Source organism: Heterodontus francisci, chromosome 19, assembly GCF_036365525.1.
Source record: "Heterodontus francisci isolate sHetFra1 chromosome 19, sHetFra1.hap1, whole genome shotgun sequence".
Taxonomy (NCBI): domain Eukaryota; kingdom Metazoa; phylum Chordata; class Chondrichthyes; order Heterodontiformes; family Heterodontidae; genus Heterodontus; species Heterodontus francisci.
This window is the reverse complement of record NC_090389.1, coordinates 76,325,191-76,350,389: the sequence shown is the minus strand read 5'-3', so window position 1 is coordinate 76,350,389 and position 25,199 is coordinate 76,325,191. Positions and strand designations below refer to the sequence as shown.

Sequence of the window (25,199 nt, the reverse complement as noted above, 5' to 3'; positions counted from 1 at the left end):
CTGATCCCTGTGGCACTCCACTAGTTAGAGTTTGTTAGCCTGAAAATGCTCCATTTATCCCAACACTCTGTTTCCTCTTAGTTAGCCAATCCTTTATCCATGCTAATGTATTACCCCCAACACCATGAGCTCTTATCTCATGTGGTAACCTTTTATGTGGCACCTAATAGAATGTCTTTTGGAAATCCAAATACACTGGGTGGCACAGTGGTTAGCACCGCAGCCTCACAGCTCAAGCGACCCGGGTTCGGTTCTGGGTTCTGCCCGTGCGGAGTTTGCAAGTTCTCCCTGTGACCGCGTGGGTTTCCGCTGGGTGCTCCGGTTTCCTCCCACAGCCAAAGACTTGCAGGTTGATAGGTAAATTGGCCATTGTAAATTGCCTCTAGTGTAGCTAGATGGTAGGAGAATGGTGGGGATGTGGTAGGGAATATGGGATTAATGTAGGATTAGTATAAATGGGTGGTTGTTGGTCGGCACAGACTCGGTGGGCCGAAGGGCCTGTTTCAGTGCTGTTTCTCTCTAATCTCTAATCTCACATGCGGAGAATTATTTTTAAAATGTTAGTGAAAAGTGACATTAGCAGCATTGGCTGCTAACTCCAAAGTACTTGCATCTAATTTGAAAAGAGGAATTCTTAGCCACAGGAGGTGTAATTGCATCACAGTGAACAGTCCGACCTTTGTCTGTTAAAACGAATGCTTGTTAATTATTGATGTACTGCAGAAATGTAAAAGATTGAATCAGGTTCAACTTAAATGCCTAATAATGAGATGGACTGAAGAAATAGGTCACAGTGATTTTTCAATAATCCTCTCATGGCTTTTGGAGCCTTTTATTAAGTAGTCTTTAAAAAAAAATCAAGTTCTGTTTTGTCATCTGAATTGTGTGTTGTTTCAAATGATTTCTAAACTGTATCCAATGAAAGAGGATGCTTGTTCTGCTGTCTGCATCATAGCTAATAGCAAGGAAAACTAACGTGAACAAGAACATTTAATTAGTAGCTGCTGTATTTGTAGACTCCCCCCCCCCCCCTCCCCCGAGCCCCTACAAAATTGCATGTTAGCACAATTGTCCTGTGCTGTGAGCATCTAACACTGGAACTAGATTGTTTCTTTTGAAACAATTAATTCAATGGAATCTGTTACATGAACTCATTCTTTCCCAGGACTTCAACATTGTGGAACCCCTTCCCTCCTTCAGTCTTCCCTGCCTTCTATAGTCTGCAGGGTTTTGAGGCCCAAGGCTGATGCCACCCAATGACTACTTCCTGATTTACCATGTCTTCCAATCTACCCTACAACCTTGGTTGTGACATGGTCTCCACTATAGTCCTTGGTCCTCCAGCTTGATCAAAAGAAACTGGATTGACAGACATCACAAAGCTTATTTCCTCAGTTTTCTTTGTGTGTCTGAGAAGACAAGCGGACTTTAAGGACCGCTTTGCCATTGCTGAGTGCACATGACCTTCACACAGTGCAGGCACTGCTCATTTTCATTCAAGAATTACATTGGGATCCCTTATGCTCCATAGGACCCTGATCTGCATAAAGTAATGAGGCTCCTGTATGTCTTCAGTGGAAAGCCATGAAGGCCTGTTCCATGGCTCACTCCAACTCCTAGCTGGCGGGACTACGGTGTGAATAGAGCGGAAAGTTCATCATTGTGAATTTGGTTTCGTTGTTCTCCTGTTTGCCATTAAGAAATGGGCTGGTTGTGAAACCAAAATTGGCCCCAGAATTCTTTTGGTTGCAGCAGTATTGTGAACATCAATCTAAAGTATTTTACATAATTATCAAAGGACTGCAATGGATCCAAGAATTAATGCCATAAATCTTTCATTCCAATTGATTTTTGGTCTGCCGTATTTCTCAAGAGTTTTTTATTTCTTCATTGACCATGGTTTTTGTACTCTGATGCTGAAACTGGATCAAGCACTGAAAGATAAATAGGAATTATTTGCATTGCCACAAATCCTTTATATTATAAAGAGGAGCTATCTGCTGAGTGACCAATTCCTCACAAGCTTCCCTTGTTCCCAGGGAAACTACTGGGAAAAGACACAATCTGTAGGACCTTCCTTCCTCCTCCCCTTCTCCCCCTCCTCACTTCTCCTTCCTCTATCCTTTGCTCTCTCTCAGGCAACAGTCTGCTTAGTGAAGTCAATGCCCCATTTTGTAGTGTAATTGGAACAGAACCTGTGATGTCACTACAGTGCCTTATGCTACAATGTGGGGGGAAGATTCAACATGAAATGGCTGCTGTCAGGCAGTTTGTGGCCAACCATTTTCAAGTGAAAAGCACAGAACCAAGAGACTACTGAGAGGGGCATTCAAGTGCACAAAATCTAGCCTTTCACATGTTTTCAGCTTATGTAGCAATTCAGGTAAACAAAATTCCCCAACAGAACTCCATCATCTCATTTCCTGTATTTTAACTGGGCAAATCAGATGAAATTCTATCGAGTTTGTTTTAGCACTCAGAAGAATAATGTTTTCTATGCATCTTTTAATTGTAGGTTACCTGGGATACACCAGTGGTTTCTCCCTGAGCTGCATGATTTTCTTTCTAATTGCGGTAAGTGTACTAACATCAGCATCTTGGTAGATGGAAGTCAGGAACTAAACTCCATCTAAAGAGAATACTCAGTGAGTAGACTTTGCATATGCAGAATTTTATTCTATGAACAGTGATAATCTGACAATGCACAAGTGGCTCATGGAACAGGATTAGGCCATTCTGATTGGTACCTCAACTCCATTTACATGCTTTGATCTATAGACCCTTGAGACCTTTAACAAAAATCTATTGATCTCAGTCTTAAAAACTTCAGCAGCATTATGAGACAAGTCATTGTTAAAATAAGTTGTCAGTTTTCATCATGTTTACAATTGTTAGTGTTGTAAATTTGCACCATTTAATAATGGAGTGCCTATTCCCTCCAGCAATTTGCAATAAATATGAGAAACTGTAAGTCAGTCAAATGGGTTCTGGTGACATCTCAAATCACAAGAGCGCAGGTCAAGCAATTTGTACAAAGATTGCGGGTAGAAGTTGAGGAGGGACAGAGAGTATCTCGACTAATCCAGGAGAAAATATTGGGTGGTTCAAAGCAAAACCGTTAGGTGTCGAATAGAACTCTGCGGTTCAATTACAGCAGAGAGTTTCAATCATTTCATGATAGGGTTGATGTGTGAATTGTTAATGTGGTTGTATTAAATTCCTCTCTCAGATGTTTCAGTGAGTTAATCTAACAGATTTACTTTAATCAGATTCACCTCTCTTAAAATGGCAGAGAAGAATTCAATGCAAATCCTCTAAATGTGCATATGTTAATGTTGCTGATAGTAATTTCAATCCTTATGCGGATGTTTTAGGTGATCTACAAGAAGTTCCGGATTCCCTGCCCATTTACTAACGTCCATACAAACAGTTCCTTTTTGGGCAGTGTCAGCTACGAGAATGCCAGCTGCAACATCAGCGACATTCATAAAATCACGGAAGAGCAGTGCTCCTCACGGCTGTTTACCATGAACCCGCAGGTAATATATCAGCAAAACCACTGAAGAAAATATTTTGAGATTGTGAATCTGTAATGCAGAGGATTGATGTGTAAGGCATTTCAAAATTTCTTTTTTGAACATGTTTGAGGTCCTAGTCGAGAAGAACCCCTGTTACAGAATAGGGCATTTTTAATACATGCTACAGGATTTCCCATAGTATTGTTCACAGGAAGGTGGAGAATACATTGTTTAATAATGGCAATGAATGTTTATTTCCTTAATTGAGAAAGAGTAACTAAGCTGGAATCTATAGATTCGATTCTACTGTTGCAGATATCTATCTCCCATTTTCTTTATTCATTCATTTAAATTCAGTGTTCTGTCACTCTCATTTGCAGACTGCATACACCATTCCCATCTTGGCCTTTGCCTTTGTCTGTCATCCAGAGGTCCTGCCGATCTACACAGAGCTGAAAAAGTATGTATGAATAGGATTTTTGATTGGGCAAATGGGCATGTTTGCTTGGGAGCTGAGCTACCAGCATTTTGAATTTTGAAGCCATTGTAAATTCAATGATCCAGCTTTGTTTCCATGGTTTATGACATTGTGTGGATTCAGTTGAGACCTGTTTCTCAGGTTCATCTCAAACTTCATCTGCATTTGACAAGAAAAGCAGGTTTTGCAGGCAGAGAGACTTAGGGGCTAGGGGTTTTCCACTTGTCAGAATGCGATTTCCCACTCCAATAAAATAAATGGGGAGTAAAATCACAGCTGTTGAGCATGCAAGGGGAATGCCCTAGCCAGGAATTATGGCAGGAAGTGAGCTTATTACAGCCTTCCTTGCAGTTGAGTCTACTACAATCCTGGAAAGTTGGCTGCATGGAGAAATTTAGTGGCACAGAGAGTTCAAAGAATGGGGTGCCTGGCATACAAGACACAGGAAGTAGGGAGGGCTCTGAAATATAAAGAACAGTAGCCAAGAATTAGGGGCAAAAGGGTGAGAGAGAGTGGACACAGCTCTGTTTTTTCCTGGGAATCCTGGGGGAAAAAGGGCAAAGTGTAAGACACTTTTTCATGAGTCTTTGAAGTGAAGGGAGGGAGAAAAGAAACAAAGCTCCCTTTATAACTGATTTTTGAAGAGTGAAACTAAAATTAATTACCCCTTTTAAAAGGAGATGGAAGAGAGAACATGATAAAAATGTCGCAGGTCAGGATTTTTTGATTTTACCATAGAAAGGAATTGGAATAAGAGTTACTTTTAATGTTATGTTTTAACGCTTAGCGTATTCATGCAAGGAGATAAATGGAGTCTGAGGCAATAGATAGCTAAGATGTTAATTAGCTAACTCCAGTGCTATTTTCCCATAGACTGTAAATAAGCAATACATTGGCCTGTCCCAGCAATTTAACAAAAATACTGTACTCATTGATTTGGAGAGTCTTTGAATCCTTTTGTCGGACTGTAAGTCACAAGACCTAAAGGACACTCACAGGGATATAAGCTGGCAAGGAAGGTGTTTTAAAACACAATTCTGTGCAGGCAGTCAAATTTTTAAAGAGAAAGCTATGATGGATTTTGCCAACATTAAGAGATCAGAAATGCTGCAGGAACAAGTAAGAAATCATCTTTTTTAAGTTAAGTGAGACAAGCCACGGAAGCGGAGCAATGTGGTCTGCTCTTTATTTTCTATCATTATCAAAAATAAGTTGAACTGTTTGCATTAAGTGAGTCTGGTCATAACTGCTATTTTGCATGTTCACCTTACTGTGAAATCTGGCAGTTTATCTGTTTGTATCAAAAATGTCACCAATGATCCCTCAAGTCCCCCTTTGAACAGGTGAACGGCATAACTATCCGATTCAGATCACTATGGGGATCTTCTGTTACATCTCTGGGCTACATAAATATATGTAAACATAGGCTAGTGTGAATCAACTGTCAGAAAGATGAAATGCTCAGACCATTTACTGCTAAACATAGGAACGTATCTCCGGCAGACCCAAATTTTTAAACCTCCCTTGTAAGATGTCATATGAGGGGATATGAGAAGTTTTCTTCTTTAATGACAATTCCACATGCTTTTTGGTATTTTATGCCTGAAATGTACAACTTGTATTTCAGCCCATCCAAGAAAAAAATGCAGCATGTGTCCAACATCTCAATCATGGTCATGTATCTCATGTATTTCCTGGCAGCACTCTTTGGATACTTGACGTTTTATGGTGAGTTCAAAAATGTACAGATCTTTTGCTCATTTCTTCTCAAGTATGAAGGTAGGAACAACACAAGGGCAATTAAAGTTAACTCAGTTAGCATAAAGAGTTAATGAAGCTTCCCCCACATCATTTTTGCCCAGTTTTCCCAGGGGTGGGTTTCTTGGTCTCTTTTTATAACTCATCAATTAGTTATTCTTGTTGCCTGTTTGAACCATTTTTAATCTTTGTAAATCTTTTCATCAATATCCTGATCAAAATTAGACCAAATATTTAACAGTGCTCTCACCAATATTGTAATCTGCTGATCTTTATACATCTTAACATTCAATATTAGGAATCATGCCACCTCTTTTGTACTGCAATTTATTTAACTATGTGTCCCTCATGTGTATTCATATTTGCTATTTCTAACAACACCTTAAATTTCACAGTATTAAATATAACTTGATATTCATCGATCCAGTGGCTAAGATTCTGTAGGCTTCAGGTTACATCCCTTGCCTCAGAATTTTCCAATTTCCCACAAAGTGTTGTATGGACTCATTTATTGCCTGTTTTGATTGTTTCTTTATCCCACAATCATTTTAGCTCAACACTGACTCTTGGACTATATTGGGTGGTTCAGACTGTGTAGTTCACCAGAGGTGTGATTTTTAGTCAGGGCGAGTGAGATAGACAACAGCAGTTTCTCTGTTCTTCAAAACCCACAGAGCTACTGCACAGTACTTGGCTATTCATTTCAGCAGCCAGGCTATATTGGCAGAGGATGGTAGGAGATGAGGAACGGTGGCAACTAGGTGAGAATTTTTACACTCGAGCTATATATTCCTAACACATTTTTGGAGCCAAAGCAGTGGCTAAACTGAGGTGTGCAAAATGGAGCTTTCTGCCAAGAGGAAAGGATCTGCATATTGGCAGAGCCAAAAGTTCTTAAAACTTATTTCAGTAGTGATAAGGCAGATGATGAAATTTGAGACCACTGTCAATACAGGTCTGAGCATTTGACAAGGTCGCAGGACAGCTTGTCGCCTCATGCATTGACATGTCTGACTTTTGTGCCAATGCCAGCGCAATTGTCTCATGCACACATTTCAGTTGGATTTGAGATCCCAGTACAACTTCCTGTACTCCTGGCCTCAGCTGACCTGTAGTCACATTCTATCTCTTGATCATGCGTGACTCAGTTAGATTTGAGCCCCAGGATGGCTGTCTACCTCTTCAATTCATCATCTTTGAGGACCCAAAGTAGCTCCCAGTCCTTTTCTCATTCTTACCCCAGTTGTGTTTCCAATCAGAGGATAGTTGTGTCCTGTACTCACTCACTTCCAGTGAGTTTTAGTTACGTGGCTGTCAGTTACCTACACTCACTCATTTCATGTAGTTTGCAGATTTCTGATAGCTCTTGTCTTGACCATCAAACAAACCCAACAAATGGAAGCAAGAATTTTGTCTCAAAAAGGTGGGAAAGAAAATCAGCTGATTGGTCTCTCTGCAGGAGAGTAACCGTGAAGGAATCCATTATCCGGACCATCCTGCCCTGTCAGCTGGTGGAGAACTCATGGGGATGAGTAGGAAGCTTGGAGTCAAAATTGATGTGGGGAACATTTTTAAGTTTATGCCGTTGAAACTGTGCCATAATTTATAATTTTAAGTTGGTGCCAAAGCTGATTTTACAAAAAATCTATCAATTTCTAAGACTTGATTCATGCAGGGAGGTTATACAGTGCTAGCTGTGTCTCAGGTGGTAGCACTCTCACCTCTGGCTCAAGGTCCCACTTCAGGGATTTGACCAATCCAGGCTGGCACTCCCAGTGCAGTACTGAGGGAGTGCTGCACTGTTGGAGGTACTGTCTTTCAGAGAAGATATTAAACCAAGGCCCTGTCTCCCCTCAGAGGTGGATGCAAAAGATCACCTGGCATATTTTGAAGAAGAGCAGGATTGTTCTCCCCAGTATCCTGGCCAACATTTATCTCTCAACCAACATCACTAAAATTGATTAGCTGCCATATTTCCTACATTTCAGAAGTACTTCATTGGCTATAAATTGCTTTGGGACGTCCTGAGGTCAAGAAAGGCGCTATGTAAATGCAAGTATGCTTTTTCCTGCAAGTATATGTAAATTAGAGCTGGAGCTTCATTAAGTGCATTGAGCCCATTCAAAAATGAGGACCAGATGTTCACTGCCTGTTTCCATTGACATGATGTTCACTGCGACTATTGACACATATATCTATTCCTGTCACAGAACAGCAGGTATGATGCTCTGTTTCTTCCTTACAGACAGAGTTGAGCCAGAGATGCTGCACACGTACAGTAAGATTGACCCTTTCGATACTCTGATTCTGTGTGTCCGTGTAGCTGTGCTGATTGCTGTAACCCTCACTGTGCCTATCGTACTCTTCCCGGTAAGAGCAAGGATCTGTATGTGCAGACAGACAGAGAGTTTTATTTTACATTACCAGAATAGGGGGTTAGTGAAGTTGTAGATTTACTGATCAAGGGCTTCTGTAAGCTGATGGTCCATACTATAAAATCTGTGGTCCAGGTACTGAACGCAACTACTTTTTCTCTCTTTCATTTTGTTATTTCCTTTTTTAAATGTTTCTTTCATACTCTCCATTTTGTTTCCTGTTGGACTTTCGATCTTTTTTGTTCTCCCTGTAAGGTTAACAATTGCATTTCTCAATCTTTATACAGCACAGAATCCAAACTGCAGTTATCATGTATCACAGCAAAGTAATACGCTCTGTTTAGGTCTCTGAATATCGAAAGGAAATATAATGCTGGCAGAAGAGATGGATCACTGGAATTTTCAGCTTTTAAATATAATAATGATAATCCCTGGTGATCACGTTATTCCTCCTTTTAGACACCCCTTAAAACCAACCTCTTTAACTTAGCTTTTGGCCATCTGCCCTAACACTTCCTTATGTGATTTGCTGTCAAATTTTGTTTTATAATGCTCCTGTGAAGCTTCTTGGGATGTTTTATTATGTTTAGGTGCTATAGAAATACAAGTTGTTGTTGCAGTTGAGTAGTTTATTGCAAAGATACTGTAATTTACCTTGGGGACATATCCCATTGAGGACCAATTTCCTTTGGTGAATAGCAAAGCTAAGCAATACTATACAAGGGTAGAAATTATTGCTGGTAATGTTATCAGAAAATTATTAAGTGTACTCGCACCGAATTCCTCATTTCTGCTTTTGTTAATAGAGAAACAATTGACCATGAAAGCAACCAGCTCAAGAGTAGAAACTCAACAGGTTCATTTATGTCCTTCAGGGACGAGAACCGTTACCATCTCTGCCCAGTGTGGCCTACACATGACTCCAGTCCCACACTCCCTAGTTGACTTCTAGTGCCCTCTAATATGGCTTAGCAAGCTTCTCAGTTGTACAAACAATTCCAAGCAGTTCCAGAGGAAGGACAGCCATCAAGCCTCTATCCCTGTCTTCATACAGGATAGAAGCCAAATGGTAAGAACCACATCACAGGCAACTAGAGATGAGCAATAAATCTGGCATTGCCAGCATTGCCCAAATCTCTGATAATAATTTTTAAGTTAATTGAGATATATTGCCAACAGTAACTTCTATTGTAGTACATCACAGGTAAATAAGTGAACTGGTTATACAAATTCGAAGCAATAAGGTTGCACTAACTGGTCATAACTACCTGAGGGTGCCTTCATCACATTGACAAGGCAGTGGTGCAGCTTCATAGCCCTGCACCAAGGATTGATGGTGTGTATGATTGAACCTGCAGAGAGAGGAAAATGAGCTCATGTTTAAGGTAATTAATCTTTCATCATACAAGTGTCTTATTTTGATCCCAACATTAAGTGTTGAGAAAATCAGTAATAATGCACAAGACTCCTGCAAAAATCACCCCTTCAGCTGGTTCTGCCGAAAACCATACTCACACCCCAAGTACCAGCTCAAGTTCCATCTTTCAAACCATTGCAGCTGGAGATGCAAGTTTAGTCTTAGTCTTGTAGGATTAATCTTGAAGACTGGGAATAAGGCTGTGGAATGCCTGAATCTGATTCCATCTTCTGCTCCTTAGATTTTCCTAGGTAATGCCAGGTAACTTAAGGCTCATTGGGAATTTGTTTTGGTGGAAAACCCTTTCTACAATGAAGCCAAGCAGGAAAAGGTGAAAATGTCACTGTGCTTGTATTCCAAGCTATCATTCTGGATAATACATTGGTACACAATTCAGGACAATGGTCAAACCATTGAAATATTTACTGTTTAAAGGTTAAGGATATGAGAACTGTGGTCAGCATAGTTTTTAAGAACTTCACATCTTAGTATAGCAAACTAATGTCCTAGCACCTTGTGGTGCAGGGTGTTAGAGCTTCAATGGGAAATATAAGACAACGCCATGCCAAATTACTATTGTTATTAAATTTGGGGAATTTGTGCACTGGGGTAAGCACATGCAACTAAACACAGAACAACTCTTGAAGAATTTCCCATATTGCAACTACCTTAGTAACAACCTGGGGCCAGACTGGTAATGGACTGGCATCAGAGGGACCATTTTTAACATGTAGATACAATCAAACCAGGTAGGAAGTTGAACTGGGTTGGCATGGATTTCATAATGGTCATGGCGAGTGCAACAGTCTTCAATGTTCCACCATCACAACTGGTGGAAGGCATGATGACCAGAGGCAGAAATGAGAGGCTGGGGGAGCGGGGATAAAAGGGACAAGGAATATGCTGGAAGATATATTTCTACAGTTTTTTGAAATCCTTTCTGTAATTTTGCTTGTTTGCAGGTGCGTCGTGCTATCCAGCAAATACTATTCCATAACAAACCCTTTGGCTGGTTGAGACACATCATCATTGCCATCAGTCTCCTTTGCTTGATCAACTTACTGGTTATCTTTGCACCAAACATACTTGATATCTTTGGAGTTATTGGTAAGTGGGAAGCAGCTACTTAGGTGATGGGGTGTTGTGATCCTGTCATAAAATCAAACAATTCGGAGGATATCTAATCTAAAATACCATATAAAAGGCTCTCTTTAACACCTCAACAGTGCTAACTGATTTCACTCCCTTTATTATAGTTCCCTTTATAAACCATGTAAATGCTGATAAAGTAGACACTATGCTATATAATATATAATGCTACTGGTTTCTAGCTAATAAAGGAACTGTATGATGTGCACATGTGATGATATCCGTATTGACTCCCATCAAAAGAGCGATTTGTCTGAGTCCTTTAAGAACAGTAGAGGAGCTTGCCACCAAATGAAAAATACTCTTTGTTCAGTCAGAGAACTCTGTGGATGAAACAATGAGAGGGCTGGGCAGTAGCACAGTTGGTGTGGAGCCTCAAATGCCTTGCCATGGAATGGAGGGGAGCTCATGGTTTAATATCTGCAAAGTCCTGCATGCTGAGTCCTCTATCATAGTGAAGTCCATGAGAAGGCGAACTGAGCAGAGAATGAAAACCAGGAGAATTAACTTGTATGCTCATGATTCAGATTAGCATTGGCAAAGGCCTGGGAGCAGATCAGCTACTTGGTGTGCTAATTTGGCCTGGTGTTCAGTATTTTTTATGGGGAAGCAGTGGAAGCCTCTTTGTTGTTGGGGTGCTCTATCTACTCTGTGGCACAGTGGATAACTGTTTCCTTATCTCCATAAATTCACAGTTAAAAAATTTGGTTCAGCTATATGCTTCACACAGTGGTAGCATTCTCACCTCTGAGGCAGCAGGTTGCGGATTAAAAATTCTGTTCTAGAGAGTTGATAAGCATAACTCAAGCTGGCACTTCAGTGCAGTAATGAGGGAGTGCTGTCTTTCAGATGAGACGGTAAACCGAGGCCTATTCTGCCCTGTTAGGTAGACATAAACAATTCCATGGCACTATTCCGAAGTCAAGCAGGGGGTTCACCCCAGTGTTCTGGCCAATATGTACCTGACAACCAACATCACTAAAACAGCGCTGTAGTGGTACCTTGCTGTGCACAAATTGGCTGCTGCATTTTCTACATTGCAACAGTGACTACACTTCAACAGTACTTCATTGGCTGTAAACCGCTTTGGAATGTCCTGAGGTTGTGAAAGGTGCTATATAAATGCAATTTCTTTCTTTTCTCTTTCTGTGGGCCATAGGTTCATTGAAGTAGACAATGTACTGCATTGATCTGGAACCGTCCAGCTTGCAGGCATCTCGAGGCCCTTTCTAACCAAATACTTATCTCACTTTCCTTTGTCCTGGAGCAGCTCCTGGCCAGTTGATGGCTCAACACAGGAGGTCCAGCCTTACTTCAAGGCAGAATTAATTAGTGGGGTGGGGAAATAGGACAAAGTGTGTAGGGGTGTGGGTGGGGGGAGGGGGGCGCGGGGGAGTGGAGGGAGGGATGGGAGACGTCCACTTTAACCTCTAGTTTTACTTAAATTTATTTCAGCAACTTGACAAATCGTACTCCTCCTATCCTACTGTAATAAGCTGTGTCTTCCCATCACTACATTATTGTGTAGCATGTCTTTGTAACTGTGCTTGCTCACATTGATGCATCTCTTCCCTGCATAAGAACTGTATGAAGCAATATTTGTCATGACTTGATTGTAAGCCAGTCCTTGGAGCAACTCTTTTGATACCACAAATTTTACAATGTAAGTAAATCCACATGCAGGTGGTACGCACTTTACCTTTTGCGCACAAGAACGCAAGAAATAGGAACTGATGTAAACCATGTGGCCCATTGAGCCTGCTCTGCCATTCAATACAATCTTGGTTGATCTTGGGCTTCAATTCCACTTTCCTGCCTGCTCCCCATACCCATTGATTCCCTGCAAGACCAAAAATCTATCTATCCCAGCCTTAAATGTATTCAATGATGGAGCATCCACAACCCCTTGGGGCAGAGAATTCCAAAGATTCACAACCCTTTGAGTGAAGTAATTTCTCCTCATCTCAGTCCTGAATGATTGACCCCTTATCCTGAGACTGTGTCCCCATGTTCTAGATTCCCTGACCAGTGGGAACAATCTCTCAGCATCTACCCTATTAAGCCCTTTCAGAATCATGTATGTCTCAATTAGTCACCTCTCATTCTTCTAAACTCCAGAGAATATAGACCCAATTTACTCAGCCTCTCATCAGAGGACAACCCCCTCATCCCAGGGACCAATTTAGTAAATCTTGGCTGCACTGTCTCCAGTGCAAGTATATCCTTTCTTAAATGTGGAGACCAAAACTACACACAATATTCCAGGTGCGGTCTCATCAAAGCCCTATAAAATTTTAGTAGGTCTTCTTTATTCCTGTACTCCAATCCCCTTGCAATAAAGGCCAACATGCCATTTGTCTTCCTAATAGCCTGCTGCACCTGTTAACTTCTATTTTTACGACCAAAGTGAACAACTTCACACTTCCCTACATTATACTCCATTTGCCATCTTGTTGCCCACTCACTTAACCTGTTTATATCTCTTTGCAGCCCCTCTACATCCCCCCTGCAGCTTATCTTTCCACTGAACTTTGTATCATCAGCAAACTTAGATACATTAAACTCTTTCTCTTCATCCAAGTCATTAATATAGAGTGTAAATAGCTGAGGCCCCAGCACTGATCCTTGCGGCACCCCACTATTCACTGCCTGCCAACTTGAAAATGCCCCATTTCTGCCTACTCTCTGCTTCTTGTCTGTTAACCAATCCTCTATCCATGCTAATATATTACCTCAACACTATGAGCCCTTATCTAGCCTATTAATCTTTTATGTGGCACTTTTGAAAATCCAGGTACACTACATCTACCAGTTCCCCTTTATCTACCCTACTAGTTACATCCTCAAAAAACTAATGAATTTGTCAAACAGGATCACCCTTCAGTAAAACCTTGCTGACTTGTTCTAATCACACTATGCTTTTCCAAGTGCAATGTTAAGACTTCTTTAATAATAGTTTCCAGCATCTTCCGAATGACTGATGTTAGGCTAACAGGCCTGTAGTTCCCTGTTTTCTCTCTACCTCCTTTCTTGAAAAGCAGCATAACAGTTGCCAACTTCCAATCTGACAGGACCATTCCTGAATCTAAGGAATTCTGGAAAATCATAACCAGCGCATCCACTATCCACTATCCTTCATGTTTTTGTCTGAAACAGATGAGGTTTTTTACTTGGAGGAGAGAGAGTGGGGCCATTTTAGTCCACACTATCAGAGTTAGGCCGTGCCTTTCCAAACACATCCAAACTATGTTCACTATCCCTGACATTCTCTGAACGTCTGCTTGTGTACTGTGTGACCTTGACCAGGGTAACATGCCATTGAATTCACAGGCTGATAGTGAAGCAAGTGTCAGCATGTTTATTATTAGTGAAAGTGGATCGGGCCAATCTGAGGCCAGAGCCTTGAGGCAGCAATCGCAGTGAAGATCAATTTACATACTATTGCAGTGTGACTTGTTATATTTATTTAGCGCACATCCCTTGTCCCCAGGTTCCCTGAAATTTATTTGGAAGTAAAACTGCAAGCCAGGAGCAACTTCTATTTAAGACACCAAGCACTCCCCTGAAACCCAGGCCTTATTGCTAATTTTAAAAAAAACTGTGGCTAAAAGCTCGGAGGTTTACGATAGAACCCTAATTATTCAATTTCCTGTTACACAAGTCCACAATTATTTGCCAGTTGGACCAGTGGGAGTCAGAGCTTCAGGTCAAACTGTGCTGTGTCTTTCAACTGCTGGGCTGCAATGTTGGGTCAGGTTTTACACGCACTTCGGTAAAGTTTTACGCTGTTCAGAGCAAGGATTCAGGTCAAGTTGTTTCTTCTGCAAGCTTGTACAAAACCCAACTCGGAAGAAAGCACGCTTTACAGACTCTTTCAGGATAGGTTAAGTGGAGTCAAGCATCGGTGTCAGATTAGAGATTCAGGATAGTGCTGACTTGGTCTTTTGCTATGCTCCTTTTTATTGCTGGGTAAACATTTCAGATCAACTCAGGGATTTGGGTTGATCTTTTATCAAGAAGGTATACAGTGGGGGTCCCCAGGGGTCGGTTCTAGGACCACTGCTTTTCTTGATCAATATTAATGACCTAGATTTAGGTGTACAAGGCATAATTTCAAAATTTGCAGTTGACACAAAACTTTGAAGTATTGTGAACTGTGAGGAGTGTAGTGTTAGACTTCAAGAGGACACAGTCAGGCTGGTGGAATGGGTGGACACTGGCGGATGAAATTCAATGCAGAGAAGAGTGAAGTGATACATTTTGAAGAATGAGGAGAGGCAATATAAACTAAAGCATACAATTCTTCAGGGGTGCAGGAACAAAGAGACCTGGGGTGGGGGCGGGGGGTATATGTGCATAAATTATTGAAGATGGCAGGGGAGGTTGAGAAAGTGGTTAATAAGCATGCAGGATCCTGGGCTTTATAAATCGCGCCATGAAGGACAAAAGCAAGGAAGTAATGATGAACCTTTATAAATCTGTAGTTCAGCCTCAACTTTGTGTCCAATTCTGAGCATCACACTTTAGGAAGGATGTGAAGGCTTTAGAGAGGGTGCAGAAAAGATTTATGAAAATGGTTCCAGGTTTTGTTTTTGTTCATGAATGTCGCTGGCTAGGCCAACATTTATTGCCCATCCCTCATTGCTCTTGAGAAGTTGGTGGTGAGCTGCCTTCTTGATCTGCTGTAGCCTTTTGATATAACTGAGTGGCTTGCTGGGCCATTTCAGAAGGCATTTAAGAGTCAACCACATTGCTGTGGGTCTGGAGTCACATGTTGGCCAGATCAGGTAAGGACAGCAGATTTCCTTCCCTAAAGGACATTGGTGAACCAGATGGGTTTTTACAACAATTGACAATGGTTTCATGGTCACCATTAGACATTTTATTCCAGATTTATTAATTGAATTCAAATTTCACTATCTGCTGTGGTGGGATTTGGACCCATGTCCTTAGAGTATTTGCCTGGGCCTCTGGTTTACTAGTCAAATGACATTACTAGTCTAGTGAAATTACCACTATGCCACCGCCTCCCCTCAAATATGAGGGACTTCAGTTACATGAACAGATTAGAAAAACTGGGGTTGTTCTCCTTAGAGCCTAGAAGGTTGAGAGGTGATTTGATAGAGGAGTTCAAAATCATGAGTGTCCAGACAGAGTGGATAGAAACTTTTCCTATTAGCGGTAGGGTCAAGAATCAGAGGACACAGATTTAAAGTGATTGGCAAAAGAAGCAAAGATGACATTGGGGAAAACATTTTTTTATGCAGTGAGTGGCTAGGATCTGGAATGCTCTGTCTGAGAGTGTGGTGGAGGCACATTCACTGTGTCTTTCCCAGGGGAATTGGATAAGCAACTGAAAATAAAAAAAACTGTGCAGGGTTATGGGGAAACAGCCAGGGGGTGGGACTAGCTGAATTGCCCTTGCAGAGCATCAGCATGGACTCAACGGGCTGAATGGCTTCCTTCTGTGCTGTAACCATTCTATGATTCTATAGGAGTGAACTACAATTCAGTTAACAACTTGGCAGTGTCCCTCCCATTGTAGCAGACCATGAAGATGTTACTTTATTATGATGGTAAAGAAGTTGATTTTCAAATATTTCTTGCTGATTTACAAAATCATATTTTTAGCCTAATCTGTTATATATAAAACACAATACACAGCAGATGCTGTAAATCTTAAATATAACAGGAAGTCTTGGCAATACGCAGCAGGTCAGCCAGCATCTGCGGAGCGAGAAACAGAGTCAATTTACCTGAATTTTAGTTTCAGGGTCCTGATCTCAACGCCAGCTGAATTCCGGGTCAGGAACCCAGAAGTAGCCATGGTGGGACCCTGGAGGGGTCTTTCGAGGAGGTGTCCAATTAAGAAGCTGCCTCTGGGAGCCCTGTCCAATTAAGGACGGCAGGCGGGCTCCGCAGCCGGGAAGGCCAATGGGAGCACCCGAGGCTCTGGGCAGCTGGGAGCCCTACTAGGAGAGGTGGGCGCTGCCACTGTAGACGGGGAGCATGAGGACACCTCAAGATGGAGCTGCCTTCTGAAGACTTGTAAATGGTACAAAATATATTGTGACCACTGCTACCAGGCTGTCATTGTGGAGGGGGAACCAGCCGCAGGATGGCCTGCGGCCGAGGCTGTGGCCCTTGCAGCCCTGCAGATCCATGCTGGGCTGCTTTGCAGGAACATCCTCTGGTGCCCCCAGTATGGTGCCAGGAAGCCACCACCATTCAGTCTACGGACTCTAGCCACATCTGGAGGCCCATCTGTTGTCTAGAAAATCCAGACGGCATGTGAAGAGTGCCCTCAATTGACATTTTAATTGGCTACCCGCTTCTGGTGGGTGGGTAGCCATCACCTCCCCAGAAACCGCCTCCCTGAAAATGGGCTGGAGGCGGGATCATGCCAGCAGACCGGCATGCCGGCTGGTAGCGAAAAATTGTCGGCATGCCACCTCCAAACCTGCCTGTGCCTCAGGATGAAAACCCTGCCCAACATTTCAGATCTGTGACCCTTTGTCAGATACGCCTTTGATTTTAAAGAAACAAGAAAATTGCACTGAAACAAAATTGTTGCTTGCTTCTTATTTTATTCCTTAATGTGTAATTTATGGGATCTTTGTTCAGTCTGTTTGCAGCATTCTGAAAATGGAACTAGACACAGTAGGGGAAGGCAAGAGGAGTGGGGAGCAGATTATATCTCCCTGAGGCAAACAAAGATTAAAACCAGCACCAATGTATTCTCCAGCCCTTCAGTAGACTGGTGAATTCCTTCTCCAGCATTTTCCCAAGCTGGACAAAACGTCATTTCCTGTTACCTTTGTGTTTTCATAGCAACATACTGAGACAGCCCTGAGGAGTGTGACATTTTCTGTGTTTCTTAAGGTAAAGAAATTCTGTCTCTCCTTCCTCCACCCAGCATCTGCTAAATATCTAACTGTGAAACAGGTGCCATTAAGCACAGAAAGGTAAAACGTCAGCAAATGAATGGAATGAAACCAGTGACGGTTCTTTAATGTGTAATCTTGATTTTATGTGGTATCTTCTGATGTGAATGAGCATTACCAGTTTACCATGAAGTAGAGCAGCCTTCATATCTATATGATCTGAGCCCAGGCTTTCCATTGAAGTTACCACAGAGGCAAACCAAATGTGTCATTTATGCATGTTTTATTCCTCCATTCTCAATGTCCTAGCAGAATTACTAAAGCTGGCAGTTCAACGCAAATCAATTGTTGTAGCACCCAAAATTAGTCTGACAAAAGTCCCCATTGGAAAGCCATCCCGTCTCCCTGGAATATTGGCCTCAAAGAAAATCCACGGTCCTGAAATTCCTTCAAGTGTAAACTGGGCGGTGAGGGTGAATTCTGGGTTGCAAACCAGTTCCACCCCTTTTCGTAAACAATGTGACATTCCAGTGGGGTGGATGTGTCTTGTGCCTGCCCACCTTCCTGGCACCATCAGAAGGGGGGCCTTACTGGTGGGATGCCATCTCCGTCCAGAAATCCTGCTCATTTAGCCTCCTAATGACATACTTGGTTGCCTGGCTAAGATCCTGGTGGAAATTAGGCCCATTACGCCAATTTCCTCAGGGCATTCGAACACGGAGTGATTGAATGGTATTCGGAATGTGGCTGCAGAAAAATTGATCTATTCTGTGATGGTTTCTGTCATCATTGGCCATAATGGTGCCACTGTCCCCATGGAGTGGCAAGGTGCAGCCAACATGGATCACCATAAATGACAGGGGTGCCTGCTGCCTTTTATGCAGATAACCCCATTCCTGGGATTTGGGACAGGGTCAGGGCTGGGGGAATTCTGGCAGCTCAAAATCCTGTCCCCATCTCATGGTGAAGCATGTTTCAAAGCTGTCTGCAATGATGGGGCGAACTATCCTCAAGCTACAAAACCCCCTTTTCCCCTTTGATGTGCCACAATGAGCAGTGACAGATGGGGGTGATGGAAGACAGTTTGAGGCAGACATGGTGTCTTTTCATGGGGGATTGGGACTAGCTGGATTGCTCTTCGAAAGAGCTTGCGCAGACTCTGTGATGCCGAATGGCCTGCTTCTGTTCCGAACTATTCTATGATTCTCTGACCAGGCCCAAAGAATGAAGATGATGGCTGCTTCAGTGGAAAGACTATCACCTCATGGTGGATTTTAAAAAATCTATGTATATATTTTTCAATTAAAGGTCTTGCAGACAATGCACATTCCTGTTGATGTCGCATTTACTTCCTGTAACATTTTCACCATCACACTTCGCTGAATACACCACTATTGTTTTTAAACATATCCCCTAACTCACTGTGAGCAATGCCAAGAGGGGCTGATAGTGTATAGCACTGGATGTGTGGTATTGTATATTCTTTTTCTTTGGGCCTCCTTATCTCGAGAGACAATGGATACGCGCCTGGAGGTGGTCAGTGGTTTGTGAAGCAGCGCCTGGAGTGGCTATAAAGGCCAATTCTGGAGTGACAGGCTCTTCCACAGGTGCTGCAGAGAAATTTGTTTGTTGGGGCTGTTGCACAGTTGGCTCTCCCCTTGCGCCTCTGTCTTTTTTCCTGCCAACTACTAAGTCTCTTCGACTCGCCACAATTTAGCCCTGTCTTTATGGCTGCCCGCCAGCTCTGGCGAATGCTGGCAACTGACTCCCACGACTTGTGATCAATGTCACACGATTTCATGTCACGTTTGCAGACGTCTTTATAACGGAGACATGGACGGCCGGTGAGTCTGATGTATATATTCCTTTAAATACAATAGTAAAACACCATTTCTGCTTTTAATGAAAGCTACATTTGTAACAGAGTTAGAAAGTGTTTCACTGAGAGAGTACATCAATCGGGAGCTACATCTGGATTATATTAATGTCCAATTGTCTAAATCTAGAGAGAAAAGTCAGGTTAGTTAATGTATTGGCGCAGCAGCATGACATCAAGGAGGAATTCTGTTCCAGGGAATTTTGGGAAAGGCTTGGACAACACAAGATCTGTGTAAGACGCAGACTCCCCCCACCCCCCCCCCACCCCCACTTGACCCTCCGAAGACATAACCTCACCTTTTCCAAAACTTAGTCTGCCCTTTCAAAACAATATTTTGATTCAACAGAGTTGTGAAGATGTCATCGGTGGACTGAGGGTTACCAAGCTTGGCAATGGAGTCCGGTGGAGCTCAATTAACGTTGCCTAGTAATACAGTCATAAACCCAGGAGGTGGGTGTTCCAACATTTCATCTGGGTTTTCCTTAGTGCAGCTCTCTCATACTGTTTCCCTCGGACTCTGTTCTGAGCCAGTCCCTCTGATCACTGGCTAAACAAGCCTAACACTTAACAGTTTTCTGTCAAACAAAAACCTCAAAGGAGAGATTATGAAAAACTACAGATGCTGCACGATCCAAAATAAAAAACAGAAAATGTCATGAGTGGTAACATCTGAAAGAAACAGGTCGTTTAATATTCTTGGGTGGGACCCTCCATTAGATCAGAGGTGTACCTGAAACGTTTACCCATTACTATCTTTCAGAGGCTGAGCAAACTGTTGTACATTTCCAACACTTTCCAATTTGATCAAACACAAAACCATCAGTCAGGTGCTGTTTGTGTTTCTGGCTTTGTCAGCTTAGAAGACAATGCTGTGGACAGAGCTAATGTCAAACTTGAAGAAGTATATTAATCCACTGTGATTTTAATTTCATTCCCTAGTCACCAACTCCATCCCTCCCACTGGCAACAGTCTGAGACTAAACCAGACTGTTCACAATCTTTCTGTCATAATTGACCCCGATATGAGCTTCCAACCTCGTATTCACGCCATCACTAAGACCGCCTATTTCCACCTCCGTAACATCACCCGACTTCGCCCCTGTCTCAGCTCATCTGCTGCTGAAACCCTCATTCATGCCTTTGTTACCTCTAGATTTGACCATTTCAATGCACTCCTGGCTGGTCTCCCACATTTAACCCTTTGTAAACTTGAGGTCATCCAAAACTCTGCCGCGTGTCTTAAATTGCACCAAGTCCTGTTTGCCCTATCACCCCTGTGCTCACTGAGCTACATTGGCTCCAAGACTTGATTTTAAAATTCTCACCTTTGTTTTCAAATCCCTCCATGTCCTCACTCCTCCCTATCTCTGTAATCTCCTCCAGCCCCAGAACCCTCCAAGATATCTGCACTCCTCTAATTCTGGCCTCTTGAGCATCTCTGATTTTAATCACTCCACCATCAGCAGCCGTGCCTTAAACTGCCTAGGACCGAAGCTCTGGACTGTCCTCCCTACACCTCTCTACCTCACTTTCTTCCTTGAAGACACTCCTTCAAACCTACTGTTCAATTAAGCCTTTAGTCATCTGAGCTAATACGTGGCTCGGTGTCATATTTTGTTTTATAATACTCCTGGGCAGCACCATGGTATGTTTTATTACATTAAAGATACTATAGCAATATAAATTGGTGTTGTTGTTGAATTGTTCAGTCTCTCAAAACTAAAACTTGACATTTCTAGACCAATTGGTAGTTAACAGTTCTCTTTTGGGCCTCCTTATCTCGAGAGACAATGGATACGCGCCTGGAGGTGGTCAGTGGTTTGTGAAGCAGCGCCTGGAGTGGCTATAAAGGCCAATTCTAGAGTGACAGGCTTTTCCACAGGTGCTGCAGAGAAATTTGTTTGTCGGGGCTGTTGCACAGTTGGCTCTCCCCTTGCGCCTCTGTCTTTTTTCCTGCCAACTACTAAGTCTCTTCGACTCGCCACATTTTAGCCCCGTCTTTATGGCTGCCCGCCAGCTCTGGCGAACGCTGGCAACTGACTCCCACGACTTGTGATCAATGTCACAGGACTTCATGTCGCGTTTGCAGACGTCTTTATAGCGGAGACATGGACGGCCGGTGGGTCTGATACCAGTGGCGAGCTCGCTGTACATTGTGTCTTTGGGGATCCTGCCATCTTCCATGCGGCTCACATGGCCAAGCCATCTCAAGCGCCGCTGACTCAGTAGTGTGTACAAGCTGGGGATGTTGGCCGCCTCGAGAACTTCTGTGTTGGAGATACGGTCCTGCCACCTGATGCCAAGTATTCTCCGGAGGCAGCGAAGATGGAATGAATTGAGACGTCGCTCTTGGCTGACATACGTTGTCCAGGCCTCGCTGCCATAGAGCAAGGTACTGAGGACACAGGCCTGATACACTCGGACTTTTGTGTTCCGTGTCAGTGCGCCATTTTCCCGCACTCTCTTGGCCAGTCTGGACATAGCAGTGGAAGCCTTTCCCATGCGCTTGTTGATTTCTGCATTTAGAGACAGGTTACTGGTGATAGTTGAGCCTAGGTAGGTGAACTCTTGAACCACTTCCAGAGCGTGGTCGCCAATATTGATGGATGGAGCATTTCTGACATCCTGCCCCATGATTTTTGTTTTCTTGAGGCTGATGGTTAGGCCAAATTCATTGCAGGCAGCCGCAAACCTGTCGATTAGACTCTGCAGGCACTCTTCAGTGTTAGATGTTAAAGCAGCATCATCAGCAAAGAGGAGTTCCCTGATGAGGACTTTCCGTACTTTGGACTTCGCTCTTAGACGGGCAAGGTTGAACAACCTGCCCCCTGATCTTGTGTGGAGGAAAATTCCTTCTTCAGAGGACTTGAACGCATGTGAAAGCAGCAGGGAGAAGAAAATCCCAAAAAGTGTGGGTGCGAGGACACAGCCCTGTTTCACGCCACTCAGGATAGGAAAGGGCTCTGAGGAGGAGCCACCATGTTGAATTGTGCCTTTCATATTGTCATGGAATGAGGTGATGATACTTAGTAGCTTTGGTGGGCATCCAATCTTTTCTAGTAGTCTGAAGAGACCACGTCTGCTGACGAGGTCAAAGGCTTTGGTGAGATCAATGAAAGCAATGTAGAGGGGCATCTGTTGTTCACGGCATTTCTCCTGTATCTGACGAAGGGAGAACAGCATGTCAACGGTCGATCTCTCTGCACGAAAGCCACAGTGTGCCTCAGGGTAGACGCGCTCGGCCAGCTTCTGGAGCCTGTTCAGAGCGACTCGAGCAAAGACTTTCCCCACTATGCTGAGCAGGGAGATTCCACGGTAGTTGTTGCCGTCACCGCGGTCACCTTTGTTTTTATAGAGGGTGATGATATTGGCATCGTGCATGTCTTGTAGTTATCACCTCTTTTCTTTTACATACTCAGAGCAACAGTTCAATGTCTAAGTCTCTTAGGGAGCTACAATATAACATAGCAAAGTGTTTTGGATTCACATTAATACTGGTTTTATAATATAATTACAACCTAAGTCTGGAGTCAGAGCCCAACCTGACAAAGGAGCAAAGAGAAATGAGATTTCTTAGAGAAAGTAGTCTCTCCATTTCGCTTTGAAATCAGTTGACACTTGATTTATATGCTATTACATGGTGTCAGCCATGGTTCAGTGGTAGCACTCTCAATTCGGAGTTAGAACATTTTGTGTTCAAACCCCACTCCAGAGTCTTGAGCACTTCAGTGCAATTCTGGGGGAATGCTGCACTGTCAAAGGTACCATCTTTCGAATGAGTTGTTAAATTGGACTTCAATCTATCCATTTAGGAGTACAAAAAAATCTCATGGCACAATTTGAATAAGAGCAGGGAGTACTCCTGAAGTTCTGATCCAGTCATTCCTCAACCAACACCAAAAACAGATGATCTGATCACTTCGTTCAGTGCAGTTGTGGGGCTGTGTGCAATTTGTCTGCTGCATTTTCTACATTACAACAGTAATGTACAATACAACAGTGGCTGTGGGATCAATTTTGACTTTGTCAGAGAAGTGTAAACCTGGTTATAGCAAATTAACAGTTGATTTTACATCTCTTATTAAAGTCAATGTGAATAAAATGGGGAGAGATGTAAAACAATTTCAAAATCTACCCCTACATTTCAAAAATACTTCATTAGCTGTAAGACACTGGGATGTTTTGATGTTGTGAAAGGCATGATATGAATGCAAGTTTTCTTTAGTCATCAGACTGCACACTGCACTAGAGATAGAATACGGCTTCTCAGTAGCGAGCACCATGAGTGAGGGCTTGTATTCAGTTAATCATTCCCAAACAAAAACAAACTTAACGGGTCAAAATGAACCCTCTGTATGAGTAACTGTTTCAATGCAAGGTAACAAAGAGCTGCTTTGTGTTTCAATTGATTGTTAGTATCCCTGCCATTTCAATTATCTCAGAATCCCACCATCCAAAGTGACCAATCACCTACAGATACTTGCTTGCGAACGGTTGAATTATAATATTGTAGAGGAGTTTGAGAAAAAGGAAATCAAACTTTGTTCAGAGTTCGTCAATGGGAAATGAAAGATGAGATTTTCCACTTGTAAGGAACGGAAAGTCATGGGCCGATGGTGCACCCTATTTAATATGTGCTCCTGGTATGTAGCTAGAATGCCCAAAGTGGAAAATCTCCCCTTATATCACTTTTCAATGTGGCTTTGGATTTAAAAATACAGTCTGTAGAGGAAGTGCGAGTTTATCTCCCAGTCATATGAACCAGGGAGAGGTAAGTGACCCTTCCTCCCCCTCTGTTTTGTTTGCCAACAGTGTTTTTTCTTTAAAGAAGTACAGTGCCCTGGTTTGGATAAGATAACTACAACTCATCATAGAGATCTTTGTGAAATGTGTACAACAGTACCAACAATGAAAAGGTGACACAAAAACAAGAAATGCTGGAATCACTCAGCAGGTCTGGCAGCATCTGTGGAAAGAGAAGCAGAGTTAACGTTTCGGGTCAGTGACCCTTCTTCGGCCACATCTCCTTCCTCAGCCAGACCTGCTGAGTGATTCCAGCATTTCCTGTTTTTGTTTCAGATTTCCAGCATCCACAGTATTTTGCTTTTATTTTAATGAAAAGGTGACCTTTATTACAAATTGCAAAGATGAGGTACTTTCAAGGATGGAAGACAATTTTTTTAAAAGCATAATGCCAGAGATTTCCTTGAAGCTGCTCCTTCTCAGCCAGCAGAATTGCAGTAGAAACCCTGCCTAAACACATAAACAGACTCCAGAATTCCTGGCCTAAATATCACATGTCCTGTAGGGATAAAGCAAAATGTGAATTTATCAGTGTTAATATAGTTAAAGCATTCATACATTAATGAGGATCTCAACATTTCAACTCTTCTTTAAAGAAGGGACCTATTATAAAGACTAAGGATCAACCTATTCAAACAACCTTGCTGAAGTAATTGTTTTTACAGCAGAGTAGCTTGCTAAGCCACTTCGGAAGGTATTGAGAATGAACCATTTTGTGTAGCATTAGAGTCAGTAGATTTTGAAACAATCCACGATGGGGATCAAGCGGGGAAGTGGGACTGACTGGATTGCTCTGTGGAGAGCCGGCATGGACTTGATGGGCCAAAGGGCCTCCTTCTGTGCTGTAAATTACTGTATGGCTCCATGACATGAATCAATCTGTGGTTGATTTTTCCTATAAAGCACTAGATGCATTGACTTGAATTCAACTTGTCATG

General features: G+C 42.6%; 1 protein-coding gene across 1 annotated transcript in view; it reads left to right on the top strand.

The window, feature by feature from the left end:
- slc38a3a (solute carrier family 38 member 3a) overlaps positions 1–25,199 on the top strand; it is a 144,482-nt gene that overhangs the window by 92,627 nt on the left and 26,656 nt on the right. The window contains exons 9-14 of the mRNA XM_068052033.1: positions 2,516–2,574; positions 3,375–3,539; positions 3,899–3,978; positions 5,624–5,724; positions 8,000–8,124; positions 10,509–10,653. Coding sequence (XP_067908134.1) covers positions 2,516–2,574; positions 3,375–3,539; positions 3,899–3,978; positions 5,624–5,724; positions 8,000–8,124; positions 10,509–10,653 — 675 coding nt within the window. The remainder of the gene's footprint in view (positions 1–2,515; positions 2,575–3,374; positions 3,540–3,898; positions 3,979–5,623; positions 5,725–7,999; positions 8,125–10,508; positions 10,654–25,199) is intronic.